At 42.9% G+C, this 21,800-nt stretch overlaps 1 protein-coding gene across 2 annotated transcripts in view; it reads left to right on the top strand.

Moving 5' to 3' along the window:
• KLHL18 (kelch like family member 18) overlaps nucleotides 1-19,303 on the top strand; it is a 76,058-nt gene extending 56,755 nt beyond the window's left edge. Inside the window, exons 5-10 of one of the 2 annotated variants that reach the window (XM_043977409.1) lie at nucleotides 1,137-1,297; nucleotides 4,554-4,690; nucleotides 5,872-6,109; nucleotides 13,437-13,541; nucleotides 14,022-14,133; nucleotides 15,280-19,303. In XM_043977409.1, the coding sequence (XP_043833344.1) occupies nucleotides 1,137-1,297; nucleotides 4,554-4,690; nucleotides 5,872-6,109; nucleotides 13,437-13,541; nucleotides 14,022-14,133; nucleotides 15,280-15,666 (1,140 nt within the window). In that variant the 3' untranslated portion in view covers nucleotides 15,667-19,303. The remainder of the gene's footprint in view (nucleotides 1-1,136; nucleotides 1,298-4,553; nucleotides 4,691-5,871; nucleotides 6,110-13,436; nucleotides 13,542-14,021; nucleotides 14,134-15,279) is intronic. The other variant, XM_043977410.1, reaches the window with a different exon arrangement.
• Nucleotides 19,304-21,800: the final 2,497 nt, after the last annotated feature.

The following is a 21,800-nucleotide window of genomic DNA, read 5'->3' as shown; positions in this document are numbered from 1 at the left end:
GCAGTACACATTTATACATACACACATATGTGCAGTGTCCCATAAGCCTTTTGGCATCCTATACATGCATACTCATTACTCTACTATTGCCTAGCAAAGTATGAGGTACACACACACACACACACACACACACACACACACACTGCTCGTAAACTGCAAAAGGCTATATAATTGTAAGCTGTTATTGTTTTAAAACTGTCTAATGTTTACTGAATATGTACTTAAGACTTTGTATCCCTGTGAAGTAAAGCAATTAAAGAAGGTTTCATGGAATCGGGGCTTGATCAGGACCATGAATGATCAGGGCCTTAGCACGCTGTTGTTGGTGGTGGTTGTTGTTGTTTAGCTGTTTCAGTTATGTCTGACTTTTTGTGACCCCATTTGGAGTTTTCTTGGCAACAACATTGGAGTGATTTGCCGTTTCCTTCTACAGCTCATTTTACAGATGAGGAAACTGAGGCAAGTAGGATTAAGGGACTGTGCCCAGGGTCACACAGGTAGCGTCTGAGGCTGGGTTTAAAGTCAGGTCTTCTTGATTCCAGGCCTAGCTTCTATCCACTGTACCACATAGCTGTCCCAATATGGAACATAGTAGGCATTTAATAAATGTTTAGTGATTGAATGATGTGTATCAGCAGAGAAGAGAAGAAAAGCCATTCCAAGAAAAGGGAAGAACAAGCATACAAGCAATAGGGCTGGGCATGTCAAATTCCTAGGGCAGTGACTAGAGTGAAGGATCCAAATTGGAGAACAATAGGAAATAAGATTGAGTGGGTAGGATAGGGTAGGGCCATATTGTGGTAGAGCCATTTAGATTGGAGGTAGCAGAAGTTAAGGAACTTTTTAAGGAAAGGTTCAATATGCTCTTCATGGTCAGGGCTACGCCTACAAAGATCAGCTGTGAGAATGGAGAATTAGGAATGGATGTAAAGACAGAAATAACAATTGCTAAGGCTTCATGACTCTATATGGAGTCTGGAGAGGAAGAGTCAGAGATGACTTTAAGTGGGCAGCCTAGGAGAATGGCCGTGCCATTAACAAAAGTGGGGGTTCATCAAATTCTTGTAGTTGGTAAAGAATTTGACTTCTAAAAAGAGATTTTGCAACCGTCCTGTCATTGCACTTTTGCCCGGCAGGTATTTGAAGCGGCGTTAGCCTGGATTAGGTATGATCAGGAGCAGCGAGAGCCCTGCCTTCCTGAGCTTCTGTCCAAAATCCGCCTGCCCCTGTGCCGGCCTCAGTTCCTGTCAGATCGGGTGCAGCAGGATGACCTGGTACGCTGTTGTCATAAGTGCAGGTAAGCAAGGCCTGACTTGAGTTCTTCCCCTTTTGTGTTGGGGAACATCAGCTCTCTCTAGAGAAGGGGTTGTTCTGGCCCAGGACTCGTAGCGGGCTTTGCATTTTACAATAACACTAAAGGAACATTAATCGTCACCCTAACCTTGTGAGGTAGGTGCCCTAAGCATTCATTATCATCCCCATTTTACAGATAAGGAAGCAAGGGCTCAGAAAGGACTTGCCCAAGGTCGTACAGCTAATGAATGACAGAGATGGGATTTTGCACCTGGTCTTCTGATGCCAAGTTCAGTGCTTGAACGGAAACCACTACGCCACAATTTCTTTCATGAAAGATGATTTTCATTGGCAGTCATATGGCCAGTATAGGGAGCAGGATAGAAAGAAATAAGGGGCAGCTAGGTGGCGCAGTGGATAGAGCAGTGGCCCTGGAGTCAGGAGAACCTGAGTTCAAATCCGACCTCAGACACTTAACACTTACTAGCTGTGTGACCCTGGGCAAGTCACTTAACCCCAATTGCCTCACCAAAAAAAAAAAAAGAAAGAAAGAAAGGTAGAAAGAAATAAAACACATTGCACTTTGGCCAGGAGTGTACCTTTTGTCACTATAACCTCGGAAGGAGGTAGTAGACTGCTGAGTTCCAGGATCCATGTAAGATTTCTGCCGCGCCAGAAGAAAAACCAGGAGAAAGAAGAAAACTTCCTGTTCCTTTTTGGATCTCTGTCCCCCTATTCTCTCCGTACCTTCCCCCTTCCTCATCTTTGACTCTATGTTTAAATTCACAGCTTCTCAAAAACGTGTTTCTTGTCTTTTCCCCTCCACAGTCTCCCATGCTCCCTTCTTGAATAGCTTCATCAGCCCACTTGGATGGCACAGAGACCATTTGCATATTTCTCAGATCAGGCAGTTTTCATTTAGTTCCCCAGGATTCCAGGGTGACATGGGGGTTCCAAATCCACAGTGACTTAGGGAAAGGGAAGGTTTACCACTGGTGTATGAAATCATAAATTAGGATGAATAGAAGATGACTAGGCATGCCAGTGGAAAAGGTTACTGGCCCCACTTTGATATTTAGGTTGGCCTGGCACCTGGGCTTGAGCATCTCCCAGCTCAAAAGTGTCCTTGCCAGCTTACCCAGTATTTTGCACAGTCACAGTAATAAACTTTTTTCCCATTCTTCACCACAACATCATACTTATTTGCTGTTTTCTTTCTCTAAACCATTCTCAGCCTCCTCCTTTTTGTCTTCTCATCTTTCATCCTTACTGCCTTGTTTGTCTTCTCTTCTCTGTTACTCTTCTTATACCGAACTCCATCTTTTTCCTTCTCCTCTCCAGACCCAGCCACTCTTTCCCTCTTTGGTCTCAGTCAACTTTTCAAAATGTCTCCTACAAACTCAATCCTAAGCTTTCTTATAATACTGTTTGCTTTGGAGTAGAATTGGAAAACAAGCAGTTAGGTCCATCTTGTGCCTTTTCCACCAGGTATCAAGAAGATTTCATTATAATATGGTACTAGAGCATAAACACCCCCTCCTCAGAGAACCCCACCCCCACTGTGCTGTGTCATGCTTCCACCTGGATTTCCATGGTGTTGGGGCCTAGCTAACAATAGAAATCCAATTCTCTGGGCAGCCTAAACTACCTGTCAGATCCACAGCCAAAAGACGCATGAGAATAAAATAGCCTTCGACAGGATTCGTTTAGCTGCCCTTTTTCCTAATGCTTTCTTTGGGCCAGTTAGCTTAGAAGGGAGGGCTTTGCATTATTTTCCATGTCGAGTTCAGATAGTCACGTTCCTAGGACAAGGGTCCAAAGTGTTGGAGCTCTAAGGTGCCAGCTGTCATCAGCAGTATTTTGGGAGTAGGAAGAGGGCCACTGTCCCTAAGTCTCTCCTGTTTCTGGGCCCATTAATCTTGCAATTCTGTGGTATGTTGGGCTTTACAGAGCACTTCCCTTATATCAGCCTTGTGAGGAGATTGGTTGTATAAATATTATTATCACCCCCTTTTGACAGAGGAAGAAATGAAGGTAAAATTCTTGCCCGGGGTCACAAGCAAGAAAGTGTCAGTGCTAGAATTTGAACCAAGGTCTTCTGACTCTTATTTTTTTTCTGTTATACCACACTACCTCTCTAAGGACGGAGGTATTAGGAAATCAGGAGGATCCAGTTCAGTTCCCCCATACTCTCCTGTGTGGCTTAGTTGTTTCAGCCCCTTTTCATATTCTTGGGGCATTTTGACGGTAGGAAAACCTGGGAACGATTTGCTGTAGGCAACTTAAGTTATTATGTTCTGTATTGCTAAGCCTTTCCATGCTAGTATGGATCAGTGTATGTGCCTCCTGGTGACCTGTGCCTTAATCCATGGACAAAAGCTAATTCTGAACCCAAGGGTAGTGTATGACCTAGTTGGCAGTCAGCAGCCTCATCTCTGCCTGTTACAGCAGGAGGGATCAAATGGATCTTAAATTAATTGTGCAAGACAAAGTTGTGGATTAAAACAATTTGAAGAGAGGGGAGGTTGTTACTAACACTCAGGTTTGTATTTGGCGAGATTGAAGGCTAGGCCTGCCAGTCCGAATATCGTTGGTCCTTATTTAGGTCAACCAGGCACCAGGATTTGAAACATCGACTGGCTCAGAATGTTCATTAGTCCAAGCATTGTTTCTCATGTTCATAGCAAATGAAATAATTTTCCCCCCTTCAGCAAAGCCTTATGCCTATGTGCCTTTCTTTTTCCTAATACCAGCCCCCTCCTTTTTATTCCCTTTATGAAGTTCTTCCTCCTGTGACAGATTCATCGATCAAACTGCTTTCTAGTCTCTGGTGGTGGGTTTTTAATTTCCCTATTGATTTTTTTTTTAGTAGCAGATCTTTTAGTTATTAACTCCAGCCCATCAGCAGAGTGTAGTTAAACTCCCAAGTGACTCACAGGGCAATAGAATGTGTACTTGTACTTAGCAAGGAAGCATTTCCGTGTTCCCAGAAAACACAGAATATAATTGACTCAGGAATGAACAGATGCCTGAAGACTTGCCCTCATTAACTCCACAAAATTCACACCAGTACACAATCAGTCTGCCATTCGGAATCCCTTGTGTCCATTGTTTTTGACAGCCACTCCTATTTTTATTTGAGAAAGGGTTAACTTGGGTGTTTCTTGGGGGAGGGGGGGGGGACAACCTTGTGCTGGAGTTTGACAGTGTCTTGGTTGAATGTGAGTAAACAATTGTTTTTACCTTGTGATTCATTTCAGGGACTTAGTGGATGAAGCCAAAGACTATCACCTCATGCCAGAGCGTCGGCCACACCTGCTGGCCTTCAAAACCCGGCCTCGCTGCTGCACTTCCATCGCAGGACTCATCTATGCCGTCGGGGGGCTTAACTCAGCAGGTATCTTGCAGCTCCCCTTCGCAGTGAGAATTGTTCCCTTTTCCCCCATTGTGTTTATAATTAGAAATGTGCACAACCAATTAAGGGGAGAAGAGAGAGCAAAGAAAAGAATCCAACGGTCTTTCCAGTGTTAGGCTGAGTCTGTTCTAATATCAGAACTTTAAGAAAGTAACGACTTCCAGGTTCGAGTGGGTTATTCCCGATTCAAATTGCCCCTCAGCACGTTTGGTGAACAGGTTCTGCCATTTCTTCTCCTTTTTACTCTTTGCTCTCCCTGACCAAGGATTTTGTGGATGCAGCAAAAGAGGTCATCCGCTTTCCTACTTCTGGGTTAGCGGCAGCACAAGAGAACACAGTTTTATTTGAGAATTCTCCCCCAGCCATGCTCACACTGAAGTGGTGCAGGTCTGGAATGGTTACCCTTGGGAGTGGCACCCAGAAGAAAGTGTGTACACTGAGCCCTTTGGAATAAAAGAGAGTTGAGATCATTCTTAAGGATGAGCCTAGACCTGTGACTTCATAGGGATGGGGAATTCCTGTGTGAGGAGACTGCCTCCATCAAGGCAGTCCCCTTTTCTATATCAGGCAGTCTTAGAGAATAGCCTAAATCATCAAGAGATTGAGAGACACCCTGCCTGTGGATACCAGATGCAAGACTCCAGTCACCTTGGGCTCAGTTCAGGTCTTTCCGGTTCCCAGGGTGCTTTTCTTGTCCATTCAGTCCTGCTGCCTCTCTGAAGGTGGTTATCATCCAGAGATGTGTGTGGCTCTCCAGCTCTTTACATAAAGCTTTGGTTCCAACAGAATGCTCTACACGACAGGCATTGAGGTGCTACTTCTCTGCCACTAGCTCTAAGCCATGAGTTTCCTTGATTATAACTGATTTGCTGTACTGAAAACTACCTTCTACTAAGGGTGAAATGGGTCTTGGTTTGTCTAGTGTCCTAGAAGGCATAGCATGGGCAAAATTTTCACATTGGCAACACCCACAAATGAAGTTTGTTCTTGAAAATGTATAGGATAAAAAAAAAAACCCAAATAAAGAAAATGTATAGGATAGGCATAATGTGTATAGTATTTTGTCATTCTGCAGATGGTTAGAATCAAGTGAATGCTCTGTCTAATCACTCCCCATAAGTAGCAACCTAAATGTATAGGATCATTTGTTTTAATTTGAGTAGCAAATTTTTATGCAGGTGATTCGCTGAATGTGGTGGAAGTGTTTGACCCCATCGCCAATCGATGGGAGAAGTGTCAGCCCATGACTACAGCCCGTAGCCGCGTGGGCGTGGCTGTGGTCAACGGGCTCCTGTACGCCATTGGAGGCTATGATGGTCAATTGCGTCTGAGTACCGTGGAAGTATACAACCCTGAGACAGACACGTGGACCAAAGTGGGCAGCATGAACAGCAAGCGAAGGTATTTGGGCTTTGAATTCTGCCCTGTGGTGTTTCTGTTTTATTTCACCTATTCATTTACTCATTCAGTAAATATCCATTGAGTCTCTGCGTCCAATGAGGGATACAAAGGAATAAAGCAGAACTTAGAACTCCGGGGGTACCTTACTGAATATCTAGTCCAACCCCTCATTTCATTGAGGAGGAGACTAAGGCTCAGGCCTTTTCACTTCCCTGCCCGCCCCCCTCGCCAACACGTGCACATGATGTAAGTGCCATCTAAGTGGTGTAACCAGTAAATGCTGTAGAAACTCTGAGGAGGAGGCCATTACACGAAGCCAGAGGGACTAGGTGGTTTTCTGGAGGCTCCATTAGAGGCCGGATTTGGAATCACACATCCCAAAATGCTAGTCCCTGAAGGACCTTAGGCAAGCCACTCAGCCTCTTACTCTATAAAATGAGGAGATGGATGATGTGGCCCCGAGGGTCCTTCTCAGCTCTACATTTACTATCCTAAGAAACCTCAGATGGATTGAAATGGATTCGATTTCATGTTCTAGGGCAGACTTCTAGGTTCAGAAAGTTACCCAGTAACCAGCCCAGTCTTATTTTCCCCCTAGTTACCCTGACCACCTGGCTTATACTGGGAGATGGAGACTAAGCCCATGTTCTAACTTCTGTAGCACAGGCTTATAGGGGCCTGTCTTCAGTTCTGACATTAGAACTGTGACATGTCTGGATGCTATTCTGAGTGACACAAGATGGCTCAGTGGGCTGAACAATGCTGTAAACATCTGTCTACATGGGCTGTTGTTCAAAGAACCTTTGACTTGGAATCAGGAGATCTGACTTGAAATTTCAGCTCTGGCATTGACCAAGTAACTTCACTTTCTGAGGATAGATTTTCCTGTCTATAAATTGGAGATGTTAACACTTGCACTGATAGGCAAGATGTTGTAGGGAATGGAGGATTATCTCAAAATCAGGAAGATTTGGGTTCAAATCCTACCTCTAACATTTAGGAACTGTGTGACCATGATCAGGTCATTTAACCTTTTAGTTCTTTAGGGAACTTTCTAAAACTGTAAGTTATAGATGAGCTGCTGATCTGCACTGGTGAAAGGAGTTTACATATTAGAAACTCCCTTTCCTGATGAAAGCACAAGTCTGGCTCTCCCTTCTAAATAGAGGAGGGGAATGCACATACTGCATTTTTTATTTTCTATGAACAGAGTACCCTATAAAAGGGAGATCACTATGAAAATTCACATTACCAGGAAGAATTTTCCCTGTCACAGTTACTTTGTCTCCATCCCTCACTTTCTTTTCGAGAAGTAAGAAAGGGAGACCAATTTACCTCTGTTTTAAAGCTTTTTGCTATACAAATGGTTAATGATAACAAATTATATAGCGTATAATTGAAAGCATTTGTGTAGATAGATGTGGTGGTTTCTTTTCTAACTAAGGAAATGGTGCTTATATTTCTTTCCCAAGATAATGAATCTATGCTTTTTTGTGCTATTCAAATCCAATTTAGAAAGGATTAAACTGTGGTCTGTCTTGGAAACAAAGAAGGCATCATATATAATCCACTTCTCAAAACCCACTTTTTAATGCCATGTCTGCACTTTCTTCCCACTACTGGTGCTTTTGGTGACTTTCCTCTTTCCACTCTTTGGATATAATACAGCATTTCTGTGGCTTTAAATGTTCCATTGTCCCATGTACCCATATTTTAGTTATTTCCTTACTCTTTATTTGGGGCAGGGGGTGGACTGAAGTGGGAAGTTGCCTAGTCATCTTTCACTTAATTCTCATTTGCCTACTTTCTTATTAATTTTAGCAGAATTTGAAATATAACTTAGGAAGGCGTGCTGCTGGTCTAGTTACTTTCTATTTTTGAATAATGCTCTGTTATTTAATAGTTTTCATATAGCCCCATTTCATGCTCATTAAATTATAGGCTTCGTTAAAATGTTCTTGGTAACTTCTGTAAGCTTAAACAGCAATCTTTTTTCAGACGTTCCCTTCCCTACCGTGCCTTTTGAAGGAACTATCATTCTCCAATGTTTTTTTTCCCCTCTGGCCATCATTTGGGGCTTAGGTCGAATGCTGCCACCTTATTGAAGCCTTCCTTCTGAGACTCTGTGGCCTCACACTGTTATTTTCCTCCTCTAAATTTACTGACTGGGCCACTCATTTAGTACAATTGTACTGCTTTCGACACCTTTTACATTTCACTTCTGTACCATTGCTATTCTAATAGGCTGATTAATGGGCCTAAGATTAAGTGTATTCAATGTTGCTATTTTCCCAACTGCTTGTCACCCACCAGAGTTTAGAGGAAACACTGTGTGAATTCTCTCTCTACTTGAGTGCTATGGGACAGTGAGTGCTGTGGGACGGTGTGGTGAAATAAACAGAACCATGGGCCAGGGAGCCAAAAGACCCATGCCTTTCCCCAGGCCACACCGCGCTGTTCCACGTTGTTACCAGTGACTTGCATAAACAAGTCCGTGGCGTGCTTGCAGGATTGTCAGATGGAACTGAGCTGAGGAGGATAGTTGGTATCCTAGATGATGTATTTATCAAGTGCTTACTGTATGTTAGGCGTTGGGGAGATACAGAGACAAAAAGAAAACGGTCCTGGCCTCTGGGAGCTTACATTCTGTCAGGGGTGCGGGGTGGGGGACACACGGCAAAGTGAACATATATAAGTACACACAAAGTATGAACAAAAGGAGTCCCGGTGCTTTTGTGAGGTAGGGAAGTCATTAGCATCTGGAGGAAGGGAGGGGATTGGGAAAGGCTTTTTATAGAAAGCCATGGGAATGGTAGTGAAAGGAGGCTCCCTTCCAGGTTCATGGGGCAGAGCCAGTGCAAAATGTAGAGATGAGAGATTGGGTGTTGCTTGAGAGGAACAGCAAGAAGGCCAGTTTGATGAGGCTATAGAGTGGATGAGGCGGAGTAGTTTAAAAGACTGGAAGGGTAGGTTGGGGTCAGGTTTGGAAGGAGGGTCCTGCCTTTCAAGTTGATGCCAAACCCCTGATGTGACTGTTCAGTTTTTCTACCTAAGGAAAATCTTTTCTTTAGTGCCTTCTATACCTATGCCTCACCCACATCTCTCCATCTTTCCCACAAGAATCCCATTTGCATCTATACTTACTTCATGGTTAGAGATCCTAGTCAGTTCATCCCCTCTCATGCCGTTGTCTTTGTCCACCCATGAACCCATCCATCTTCTAGGGTTCTTGGCTTTGTGTGGGCACCAGTGAGGTATGCAGGCCGTCCTTCTGTTATCACTTGTTGCCATTGTAGGAATAGCCCATCTTTTCCAGTCGTACATCTCTTTGATAACTTTGTGTTGCTCCTTTTGTGTAGTTCTTGAGTATATGTTTCATCACTCACCATGTGCCTCTCCATTTCCCTTTGGTGGCCTTTAGCTCTAATTCTTCAGAGACTATGCTGCAGCCATACAGTATCACCAGAAAAATATTGGTGTGAAGGTTTATTTCAGAAAGAAATAGGGGGTCATTATAAGCTCTGTGCAGTTTCCTAGTGTCCATCTGGCCTTCTCTTTGCCTCTTGTTCAATTCTTGACCCAGTGTGTTGTCTGTGATATGTGCCCAAGATATGGGATGTTGAGTTTTCCACCTGCATCGCACGACCTGGATAATACATAGGCAGTCTTTGTCAACTAGTTGGTTTTTTTTTTTTCATTGTAAATAGTTAGGACAAACTCTTGAGGAATTATAGATCTCATTTAAGAAACTGCTGTGTTCCAAGGCTTGATACCACTAGCACAGATAGCAGTGTCTGGAGGACCTTTATCACTGATGGTGAACTCTCTTTGATTTAGACACAATGCTGAGTCTCTTATCAAATGTTCTGTAAACTTATTCTTTGCCCTGTCTTATTGCCAGAGTTAGCATTTCTAAGTACAATTTTGAATAATAGTGGTAATAGTTAACATCCTTGCTTCACCCCAGTCCTATTGGGAAGGCTTCTAGAAAGCTTCATTAATTCTTATGCTTTCTAGTGTCTTAATAGGAATGGATGTTGTATTTTGTCAAAAGCTTTATCTGCATCTATTCAGATAATCACATGATTTTTGTTGTTTTTGTAATAGATGTGGCCAGTTATGCTTACAGTTTTCCTGATATTGAACCAGCCCTGCATTCCTGATATAAATCCCACCTGGTCATAGCATATGATCTTTGTTATATATTGCTATAATCTTGATAGTATTTTATGTAAAAGTTTCATCAATATTCATTAGAGAAATTGGTCCAAAGTTTTCTTTTTCTGTTTTTGCTCTCCCTGTTTTAGGTATCTAAACTATATTTGTGTCTTAGAAAGAATTTTATAGGACTTTACCTTTTTTTCCCCCAGATAGCTTATGTAGTATTGGAATTAATTTTTCTTTAAATGTTGGTAGAATTCACTTGTAAATCCATCTGGTCCTGGAAATTTTTTTTCTTAGGGAGCTCATTCATTAATTATTCAATTTCTTTTTAAAAAAATAGGCTTATTTAAGTATTCTGTTTTCTCTTAATCTAGGCAATTTATATTTTTGTAACCATTCATTTCACTTAAATCTGAGTTAGTTTCATTGAGACATAATTGGGCAAAGTAGCTTCTAATAATTGCTTTACTTTCGTCTTCATTGGTGGTGTATTTGCCTTTTCATTTTTGGTACTGGTAATTTGGTTTTCAACCTTCTTTTCTAAATCAAGTTAACCAATGATTTATCTATTTTATTATTGGGGTGTTTTTTTCCATAAAACCAGCTCCTAGTTTTACTTATTAGTTCAGTGTTGGATTTTTTAAATTTTCAGTTTTATTCATTTCTCCTTTGATTTTCATTAGTTCTGTTTTGGTGTTTAACTGGGGAATTTTGTTTGGTTTTTTGGTCATTGGACAAAGAATACCGAAATCTAGGTTATAAGTTAGAAGACCTAGCAACTTATCTAAAATAATTGTGTTATTCTTAGAGCCCTTTTTACTTTCATTGTCTTTAGACTCACAAAGGGGCTGCGTAAGACTAAAGGTCATGTTGTATTTTATATCAGTAAGTCAAGTCAACCAGTATTTATTAAATTCCTGCTATGTGCCAGACACTATGCATTGAGGATACAAAGGAAGGCAAAAAATAATCCGAGTCCTCAGGGAGCTCAAAATCTAGCTGTAAATTAACTTAGAAACAAGTATATACAAATAGGATGTGTACAAGATCATTGGAGATCATCTCGGAGGGAAGGCACTGGCATTAAGAAGGATGGGAGTGGGGGCGGCTAGGTGGCGCAGTGGATAAGCACTGGCCCTGGATTCAGGAGTACCTGAGTTCAAATCCGGCCTCAGACACTTGACACTTACTAGCTGTGTGACCCTGGGCAAGTCACTTAACCCCCATTGCCCCGCAAAAAAAAAAAAAAAAAAGAAGGATGGGAGAGGCTTCTTGTAAAAGGTAGGATCTTAGGTGAAGGAAACATGGAAGCCAAGAGGTAGAAGATGGTGAGGGAGAGAATTCCAGGCATGGGGGAGAGCAAGTGAAAATGTATGGAGTGGGGAGAGGGAATATTTGGTGTGAGCAAGGATGCAGATCATTGGTACCAGATTGCAGAGTACATGGAGGGGAGTGAGGTATAAGAAGCTTCAAAAGATAGGAAGGGACTAGGTTATGAAGGACATTAGAAGCCAAACAGAGGAGTTTTTATTTGATCCTGTAGTGGGGAGAGACTTGAGACAGGACAAACCACCAGCAGCTCCTGCAGTCCAGGTGTGAGGTGATGACAGCCTGCTGGGGCTGGGGTGGCAGTGTTGGAGGAGAGATGTCACAAAGGTAGAATTGGCAGTACAAGGCAACAGATGGGAGTTCTGTGCAATGATGAGGTTGGAAGTCAGACTGCTGAGAATTAAGGGAGTCCCAGGAAAGGAAAAGGCATCTGTATTTTCTGCCTGCTCAGGTGAATTCTGAGGGCGTCTTTTGAGGCTATACCATGAAAGTAGACAAGATGAAGAAGAGAAGACGTAGGTGAGATGTAGCTGTACTGAAATCTGAAAGGATTTCAGGGGTTATCTTGTCAAGCCCCTCAGGCAATGCTGGAATGTCTGTCTGCAGCAACGGTGATAGTTGTGCAGGGATGAGGCACTTATTGCTGCCCGAAAAGCAGCCCACTGCAGAGCTCTTCCTGCTACCCAGTTCTTTACAGTGGCCACCCATCTGCCCTGCCTCTCCCCTCTTGAGTTACATAGGCTAAATCCAGTTTCCTTATGACCTGATTGTTCTTCAGATAGCACTGGGGCCCACTTATTTCTTCTCTTCCCCCAAGCTTTGTTTCCAGGTATTTCAGCGCTCCCTCATATGACCTTCTTTCTGTACCTCTTACAGCCCTCATCTAGACTGTCTCAGCAATCTCCTGATTGGTTTCCTGCCTCAGGTCTCTCACCAGTCTAGTCCATCTTTCTTCCACAGTAATCTTCCTTAAGAACAGATGTGACATGTAACTCTCTTACTCTGCCAACTCTAACTATTTCCTTTTACTTCTAAGATAAAACATAACCTCCTCTGTTTAGCTTTTAAAGCCCTGGACAACCTGACCCCAGCCTGTTTCCAGCTTCATTGGACAATTTTTCCCTTCCTGTGCACCTCAGTGCAGCCATACTGGCTTCTCTCTGTTCTTCACACATCTCTGTGTCTTTGCATTGTCCAATCCCCATGCCTGGAATGCACTCCCTGCCATCTGCATCTCAAAGGGTCACTTTGGTATTTTAAGATCCAGCTGAAGCACTAGCTTCTTTGTGAAGGCTTTCTTGACCCCCTGCCCCTGTTGCTGGGCCCTTCCTCTCACACTTGTATTTAATTACTTTGTATCTATTTGTAGTTATTAACTTTATATTTATGCTGTATACACCCAAATATGGACATGGATATATGTTTAAATAGGCACTTGCCTCACCTATTAGTGTGTAAGTTCATTTCTAGTAGAGAATGTTTTTCTTCTTGGTCCTTGTATCTCTTGTACCTGGCACAAGTAGGTGCTTAATAAATACCTGTTGATTGATTGATTGATTGAAGACTGAATATGAACTGCATATTCCCCTCTAAATGCTTCATCAGATTTAGAAATAGACTCATAGAGAAGGACATGAAGGAGATCCTAGAGGAGGAAGCAGTCTCTGAGAAGGGAAGGGACTTCACTGTAGTCACACAGTTAGTGTATTAGTTGTGGTAAGAGCTATGACCTGATACTGACGTCTTACAGTCTATTGGGATTATGGGTATTGATTGATGAGGAAGAGCATGAGTGTGAGTAACGAACGCATGCTTTACTGTGCTTGTGTTTCAGTGCCATGGGAACAGTGGTGTTGGATGGACAAATCTACGTCTGTGGTGGATATGATGGCAACTCCTCCCTCAACTCTGTGGAGACGTACTCCCCTGAAACAGACAAGTAAGAGCTCCCAGTTCAGTCTGGTGCTTTTTCAGACCTTTCCTACATGAACATTTTGGGGATCTAGCTTATATCCAGTTAAATATCAGTGATGAAAAAGGGTCCAAGGAATAGCCTGCTTTGGTACCCAAAGACCTCATTTGCTCATTTAACTTTATGTACTTCTAGAAATTCAGGACCAGTGCTTTGAATGAGCCAAAGATTTAATAAAAGCTCACCGAATAGAGGAAGAATTGAATAGATCATTTAAGTGAGGGACAGTATTAATTCACATTCTTTGTTTTATTGGGACACTTTGGTTACATTGCTAATGTGTGGCAACAAATAGGAGAAACTTAGTTAAGTTAACTTTGTGATGGAGATCACATTGCAGACATAGTGAATCTTGTTAGCTCTAACAAACTGTTTCTTGAAGGGCAGGGAAGCCTAGCAGGTGACTGAATCTCATGTGTACTTTTTTTGCTTGACTCTCGCTTACAGGTGGACAATAGTGACCCCAATGAGCGCAAACCGAAGTGCGGCGGGAGTCACCGTGTTTGAAGGTCGAATATACGTGTCTGGAGGACATGATGGTTTACAGATATTCAACAGTGTAAGTCTCTCTTTTGTTTGGATTCAGGGCACTTTATCCCCACCCCTACATGTGTGTTTCTTACTTCATTAGGTATTAGTCTGTCACCTGAAAAAATGAGGCCAAGGGATTGCTTAAGGAAAACAAAGTTTGGAGGGACTACAGGTCACCTTGCTTGCCATGTAGTTGGCTTCCTTGCTTCCAGAGAATCAGTACAAATAGAAAAAAAGAACAAAGCCAAATTCCTTCCTTACCATTTGCTCAAAGCACACTTTCTAGTCTTCTTTTGATGTCTTCCTCCTAAAGGTTTCTAATATTTATTAGTCTACCACTATGTACAAGGTAGGCTCCTATTAGCTAAGTTTCTGAGCAGTTTTTTTTTTTTTATTTGATTTTTTTTTTCAATTTTGTTTTTTAAAACAACATAACGGGGCAGCTAGGTGGCGCAGTGGATAAAGCACCGGCCCTGGAGTCAGGAGTACCTGAGTTCAAATCCGGCCTCAGACACTTGACACTTACTAGCTGTGTGACCATGGGCAAGTCACTTAACCCCAATTGCCCAGCAAAAAAAAAAAAAAAAAACAACATAACAATCCAATATAAAACCTCATGGAAAACTATCTTCCATTTTTAAAATCTGATGACAGTGTTTCCCATATTTCCCCTTCTGTTTTTGGCCACTCCCCTTCTATGATATGGCCTCCTTTATAGTAGTTGGTGTGTATATTGTTCCCTGGATTCTGCATTGTTTACTGTGTATTATTTCATCTCTTTCCACGATTTCCTTATGTTCGTCCAATTGGTCATTTGCAGTGATCCTAAAATTCCCTAACATTAAAGGACCCTAGTTTGTTCAAGAGTTTGTTCTGTTTAAACACGTGAAATGAGTGTTTTTGCTAGAAAAGGCTAAGCTGCCCTTGAAAGGCAATCTTCACAGTTCACTTGAGAGGAGGGGGGCAATGTCGGCCCCACAATATGGTCAAGGAAGTTGAGGATCACACTCTTATCTAGCTTACCTAAGGTCACACCACCCATGAGTAGCCAAGCTTAGCCTAGAATCCCCCACTCACCAATGGGAAGGCAGTGCCGCGGGAGAGCATAGGTTTAGCCTAATGTGGGGACTGAGAGCCAGCTTTCCTTTGACTCTTGTGTCCCTCCCAACTACAGGTGGAATATTACAACCATCACACAGCCACCTGGCACCCCGTGGCAAGCATGCTCAACAAACGTTGCCGTCATGGAGCTGCCTCCTTGGGCAGCAAGATGTTCGTCTGTGGGGGCTATGATGGTTCTGGCTTCCTCAGCATCGCTGAGGTCTACAGTTCTGTGGCAGACCAGTGGTACCTGATAGTCCCTATGAACACACGCCGCAGCCGGGTCTCCCTGGTAGCAAACTGTGGGCGTTTGTACGCTGTGGGAGGCTATGACGGACAGTCCAACCTGAGCTCCGTAGAGATGTATGACCCAGAAACGAACCGCTGGACGTTCATGGCCCCCATGGTGTGTCATGAGGGAGGGGTTGGTGTTGGCTGCATCCCCCTCCTCACCATTTAAAGTAGGAAATGGGGCATGTGGGGTGGGGTTATCCTTCAAGTGATAGTCCTGGGAAGAAGCAGCGCCTCACCTGGGGTCTAATGTGAAATCACGGGAGGTACAGTTTTCCAGGTGCTTAAGTTATCATCATGTGGCCCTCTGGCCAGACAGGCCACGGTCACTGAAACGCACAACATGAAGCCGTCATCAAGGGCCCTTCGTGGCTTGCCATCTCATGGTGCAGCATCTTCAGTAACTGATGCCCAGGAAGAGCTCCATGAAAACCCAGTGCCCACACTCCAACTTGCCCAAGTGGGCCCCCAGTCCTTCCTAATTTGGCTCCATGTCCAGCAGTTTTATGTCTGGCCATTTTCCAGCCACAGTGGGATTTTCCATGGAGCAGCTGCAGTGTGGCCCAACCCTGTGTATTGTGTGTGGGTCTGTGGTTGAGAGAAGGTATAAACTCTGTGTTCAGGGCAAATGACCCTAATATCTGTGCAGTATATTTAATGGCGGCAGCTTGTCTGTTGTGAAAAATCATGTTCCTCCTATGATAGAGTAGAGCACATAGGATTATCCTTGCATAGGTGCATGAGGGGAAACTGATAGGTTTTACTCATGTTTTAGTTTGGGGTTTGAATGTGGTTTTTCATCTTGATCTGGACAAAACAAAAGGGACACTTGAAAACGAGACTGAAGAAGATGAACTTTTTTTCTCTCATTTTGGAAAGAGAACGGATTTTTAAAAAGTGAACCACTTCTTTAGGTTTTCAGAAAGAAAAAAAAAATGAATAGAAGACACAAACAGCAAAGCTATGTCTAAAACGGAGAACTGCCAAACATTCAAAGAGATGCACTTATGCAGGCGTGAAATACGACACACTTCCTGAGACTTGGTATGTGCATGGAGGCCAAGCTGGGCTTTGGCCTGTACTATCCCAAGAATTGGTGTGTGATCTAATCCAGTATCAAGGGCAGACATTGCAAGTTGAGAGATTGACATTTGCCCTCGAGTGGGCAGCGTCGTGCAAGAAATGCACGGAAGGTTTTAATCACAGGTGCAGCAGGTCTGGAACCTTGTGCTCCCTGCTCAGCCATCGGGCACTTTTCTGAGTGCTCCCAAGAAGTCAGCCAGGGCTCCTAGGTCCTTCCAGCACGTATTCTTTAAGGACGGACTCATAGCTCTTGTTTTTATTCAGCTTCTTCAGTTTTCCTTTTATCGCCACTTCTGCAGCAGAGCTGTATGTGACCTTCACTCTCCAGGCCTTAGGTCCTGGTTTTGTCCTTTTCATGACGTGTAAATCAATGACTCTGTGATAGCTCTAACCCTCCAAAGCTTGGATACTTCCAACCAGCAACTGGCTGACTGAAATCAGTGCCCTCAGCTTGCCAGTGGGTCTGCTGTGCTTCCAACTGGTCTATAATTCCAAGGCTTTGTCTTTCTTTCTTTCTTTTTTTCTTTTAAATGTCCTTGGCAGACCATTAACGCAGACCATTTGGTCTTACGCAAGAACAGAAACAAAAACAAAACCACCACCCTTCTTTCACCTCTAAGTTCAGTATTTATTTCTCTGTGTTTCCATCACTCTGCCAATGGCCTCACAATGAGATTTTAGCCTTCCTTCCACTCCTAGTTGGGACCTTTGACATAATAAAGTGAGTTTATGAACAAGAGAGCAGCCTGCACACTGCTGACACTTTCTTAAAGGACTTTTACTATCGCAGGGAAGTAGAACCTCCAGGTTATTTCTGGGGGTTGCTGGGAAGTCAAAGGCTTTCTCTATCCCACTGTCTTTTGTAACAGAGCCAGAACAAGTTGGGGAAATAAAATGAGACTTGTAAGTGTGTGTATGGTGGACTTTTCCTTCAACTTGATGTCAAAATTTATTTATTTATTTATTTTAAGTTCTGTTTGAAGACAATGGAGGCAAAAGTGACACCTTATCCTCAGAGCAGTAGGGGGGTCATTGTCTGGACCTGATGGAGTTAGAGAATGAGACTGGAATAGTCCCAGGGTCACATATTTAGAGTTGGAAAGGAGGTTACAGAGGACCACTAATCCAACTTACTTATTTTAAATGGAGGCACCAAAAGATTAGGTGACTTGCCCAAGGTCATACAGTATTCAAACCCAGAGCCTTTGGTTTCAAGGCGGCATTCTTTCCCATGCACCATGATGATCATCCTTGGAGAGTCTTTCATTGCACTCTTAAAAGCTCCCACTTTTACTCCCTTGTCCATGTTCCTCACCTTTAGAGGAAATAACCATTCCAAAAGAAAATTGATGGACCGAGTTTTTGCTGTGAGGAATAAAATGTAGAGTTTTTGTTCATTTTTAAGGCTTGCTATGATTGAACACAAGTTGTGGTACTCTGGCATTTTTAAAAATCCCTATCAATGAGAAATTGCCTTTGGCTCATGGGCATTGTTATCTTGTGTTGTGTTTACACTGGGTATGTTACAAAAGACACCAAAAATTGATTTTTTTCCATTTTGTATCAGAGATCGGCACCATTTATAATTTTGGTTTGTGTTGGGTTTTTTTTTTTTAAGTTTGCCTTGTAGCTTTTGAAGACAGTATCCTAAAATATAGCACCATTAACTATCATGGCATTTGTAAATCTCTAAATAGCTAAATCCAGATACACTGAACAGCTTTGGATGAAACACACTTAGGTCCATATTGTGCCAGATTCCAGTTTTTCTATTAATGACTAAATTCTAGTCCCTAAAGTGATGTTTGCTAACCCATAACTATGCCATCTTACCTAGGTCTGTGTGATACACTCTGGTAGTCAAGATTTAAATGTATAGAAGGACAAGTCATTGGTTTAGTTCCAGCTCCTGAGTACAGGTGACCCCGTGAGTGACTTTTCATGTTTTAAAGCCAGCGACACTGCCATAGTCCGATGGCTACATTGATGTTATGGTAGCCACTTTAGTCCAGTTTTGGGGGGTTTAAATCAGTCGAATCGACAGTGTTGTTGTTTTTTGTTTGTTTGTTGTTGGTTTTTGCCAGGCAGTGAGGGTCAAGTGACTTGCCCAGGGCCACACAGCTAGTAAGTGTCAAGTGTCTGAGGGCAGATTTGAACTCAGGTCCTCCTGAATCCAGGGCCAGTGCTTTATCCACTGCAACACCTAGCTGTCCTGAATTGACACTGTTAAAGAAGAGGATGTCTCTAGGAAACCTCATCCATTAAGATTTAATAGGACCAAGGAGCTCAGTGAATTATGAAATCAGATCTTACACCACTCCCAAATTTCTGTGAATGAAAACTTAGTTGCGCTTCCTACTTCTTGTAGAAGTAAGGAAGAAGACCACGGTGATTTCAGGCTAAGATGAGCACCATACTCTGCAATCATGCTTTTCCCCCCACTCCATTTCAGAAAACAGCACACCCAGCCTTCTCTGATCAGTGTTAGCCTTGGGGTCTGCAGACCAGCCTTTTGACCCGACAACAGAACCTGACCAGAAAAGGACTAAATCCACTGTTCACTTGATTTCCTCCTGCAATTTGGTTTCCTTTTTATTCTGCAGAATGCATGTCTTTTTGTGTTGAAAAACCAAAGAGAAAATAAAGAAGCAAAACAATCCCGTAATCTCCTTTCCCTTTTGCTGGCTCACCTAAAACAGGTTGCAAGAAAGGTGAGGGGGGCGGAGAACAAGCTGGAGTTTGGGGGACATGACTCCTATGTCATAGGGGTTGGGACTGCACAGGAAGGCACCTTCTCTGCAACTCTGGCTTATCCTCTAAAACTTAGTCTTAGAGAATTACCCAGAGCACAGAGAGTGTAAGCAGCCTGCTCAGGGTCACCGAGGCAGTGTGTGTTAGATACTAGATTTGAATTCCAGTCTTTCTGGCTTCCAAGCTCTCTGCCCACTACACAATGCTGCCTGCCCCTTGTGGTCTGTCTGCCTCTCCTCTCATCTCTCGATATATCCTAGAAGATAACAGTGATTGTTTATTTTGGAGGGAAGGATCGGAATCTCCCAAAAGGTATAAAAGGATGAGAACAGGTGGCTAAAGAAGAACAAGGTCAGTCATAATAATATGATTACAGATGTGGCTCCTCCCTAGGAGCAGAACTTCTCCAGATATAACCTCCATTGGTTCTTCTAACCTCTAGCCAAGTGAAATCTTTGTTTCCTGAGTAGAGCAGTTCAACACTCGGGTATTTGTCATTCATTCCAATAGGCTTCATGGTATAATTATGCCTCTCACTTCACTTCCCCCAGCTTTGTATACACCTAAGCCAGGTGCCTGATCACAAAGCACAGAAAGAAGACAAGTGTGAATTCAATTTGATACATTTGTTAAGTGCCTCCAGGCCCAGTTCTCTGCAGTGTTTGAAGGTGTTTCTGCCTATACTCTCTTCTCTCCCCTCTTCTAGTTCTCCTCCTGCCCTTCTGACCCCACCTTCTCAGTTTCTTTTGCTGTCACGCCCTTACTGCCCTCACTTGATAACAGCATTGGTTCCCATGATTAACCATCATTCCTATGACCTCTATATTAAACTCTTAACATCTTTCCCGAGCTCCATTCCCAAATCATCAACTACCTCCTGAACACTTAGAATTGGACGTCTGGTAGACATCCCAAACCCAGCATGTCTAAAAACCAAAATTATCTCAAAGCCCGACCCCATTCCAAATTCCCTTATTTCTTTCCAGGGCCCCACTATGCTAGTAAACCAGGTTCACAGCCTCAGAGTCATCCTTACCACCACCTCCTCCTCCTTCACCCCATAAATCCTGTCAGTTACCAAATCTTGTACACATCCCCTTATCTCTACTCATAAAGCCATCAGCCTAGTTCAGGCCCCCATCACCTCTCACCTGGGCCTCCGAGCCTCAAATCTATCCCTTCTCTAATGCATCTTCCCCATCTGCAAAAGTCATTTTTCTTCCACTACTCAGTAAACTGGTGGCTTCCCATTACCTCTAGGGTCAAGTATAAACATCTCTGATAGTTAGGGTCCGTCACACGCCCCAGCCTTCCGGTCCTGCATGTCTGAAAGGTATTTCTTCCTCACCTCTCTTGCCTTCAAATACCTAGTGAAGAGGAGATCTGAGAGTGCTCATGTTTGTTACTTCATTTTAACATCCCCAGTATTGAACACAGTGACTTATACATGGGAGGTGCTTCGTAAATGTTTGTTGCATAGACTTTTGATTGTTACAGAGTTCACAGAGAGGAGTGGAGTATAAAGATTGGAAAGGTAGGTAGAGACCAGCTTGTGAGGGGCTTTATTTTTTTAATTAATAAAGTATTTTTTCCCGTTACATGTAAAGATAGTTCTCAACTTTTGTTTATACAAGCTTTCCAATTTCAGATTTTTCTCCCTCCCTCCCCCCTTCCCTAGACAGCAGGTAATCTGATATATATATATATATATATATATATATATATATATATATATGTATGTATGTATGTTCAGAATGCACATATCCCGCATATATATATGTATGTATGTTCAGAATGCACATATCCCGCCCTGCAGGAGCCAACAATCTAATGGGGGAATTATGACTTGAGCAGTCATTTGATCATTAAGCATTTATTAAGTGTCTGCTATATGCTAAGTAATTAGGTAGCACAGTAGATAGAGCATGGGGCTTGTAATCAGGGAGACTCATCTTCTAAGTTCACCCTGACTAGCTGTGTGACCCATGGCAGGTCACTTAACTGGTTTGCCTCAGTTCCTCATCTGTAAAATAAACTGGAGGAAGAAATGGCAAACCACTCTAGTATTTTTGGCACCCCCACCCCCAAAAAAAGCCCAAACATGGTCACAAAGAGTTGGATACAACTGAACAGCAACATGCCAAGCACTGTCCCAGGTGCTGGTGATATATGAAGCAATCTCTTCCTGCAAGGAAATTATATTCCAGTGCCAAGTATGGTGCAAGGTAGAATGGGATTGGAGCAAAGAACAGAGCCAGGTTATGAAAAATTTGAGGGGGGGGGGAGGAATCAGTTGGAGCTGAGATGATGAGGGAAGACATGGCACTTGAACTTGGCCTTGAAGAGAAGAGAGGTGGATGAAGGTACAGTTCTAGACCTGGGAGAGAGACTATGTGGTTGAGTAAAGGAATTTCTAGAACCAGGAATAATGAGTGACCAAGTGTGTTTGGAATATAGAATGTAGAAAAG

The sequence above is a fragment of the Dromiciops gliroides genome, chromosome 1, assembly GCF_019393635.1.
Source record: "Dromiciops gliroides isolate mDroGli1 chromosome 1, mDroGli1.pri, whole genome shotgun sequence".
In the NCBI taxonomy this organism is placed as follows: Eukaryota; Metazoa; Chordata; class Mammalia; order Microbiotheria; family Microbiotheriidae; genus Dromiciops; species Dromiciops gliroides.
Note: the sequence above shows the minus strand (reverse complement) of the source record. Positions and strands in the feature narration are given on the sequence as shown.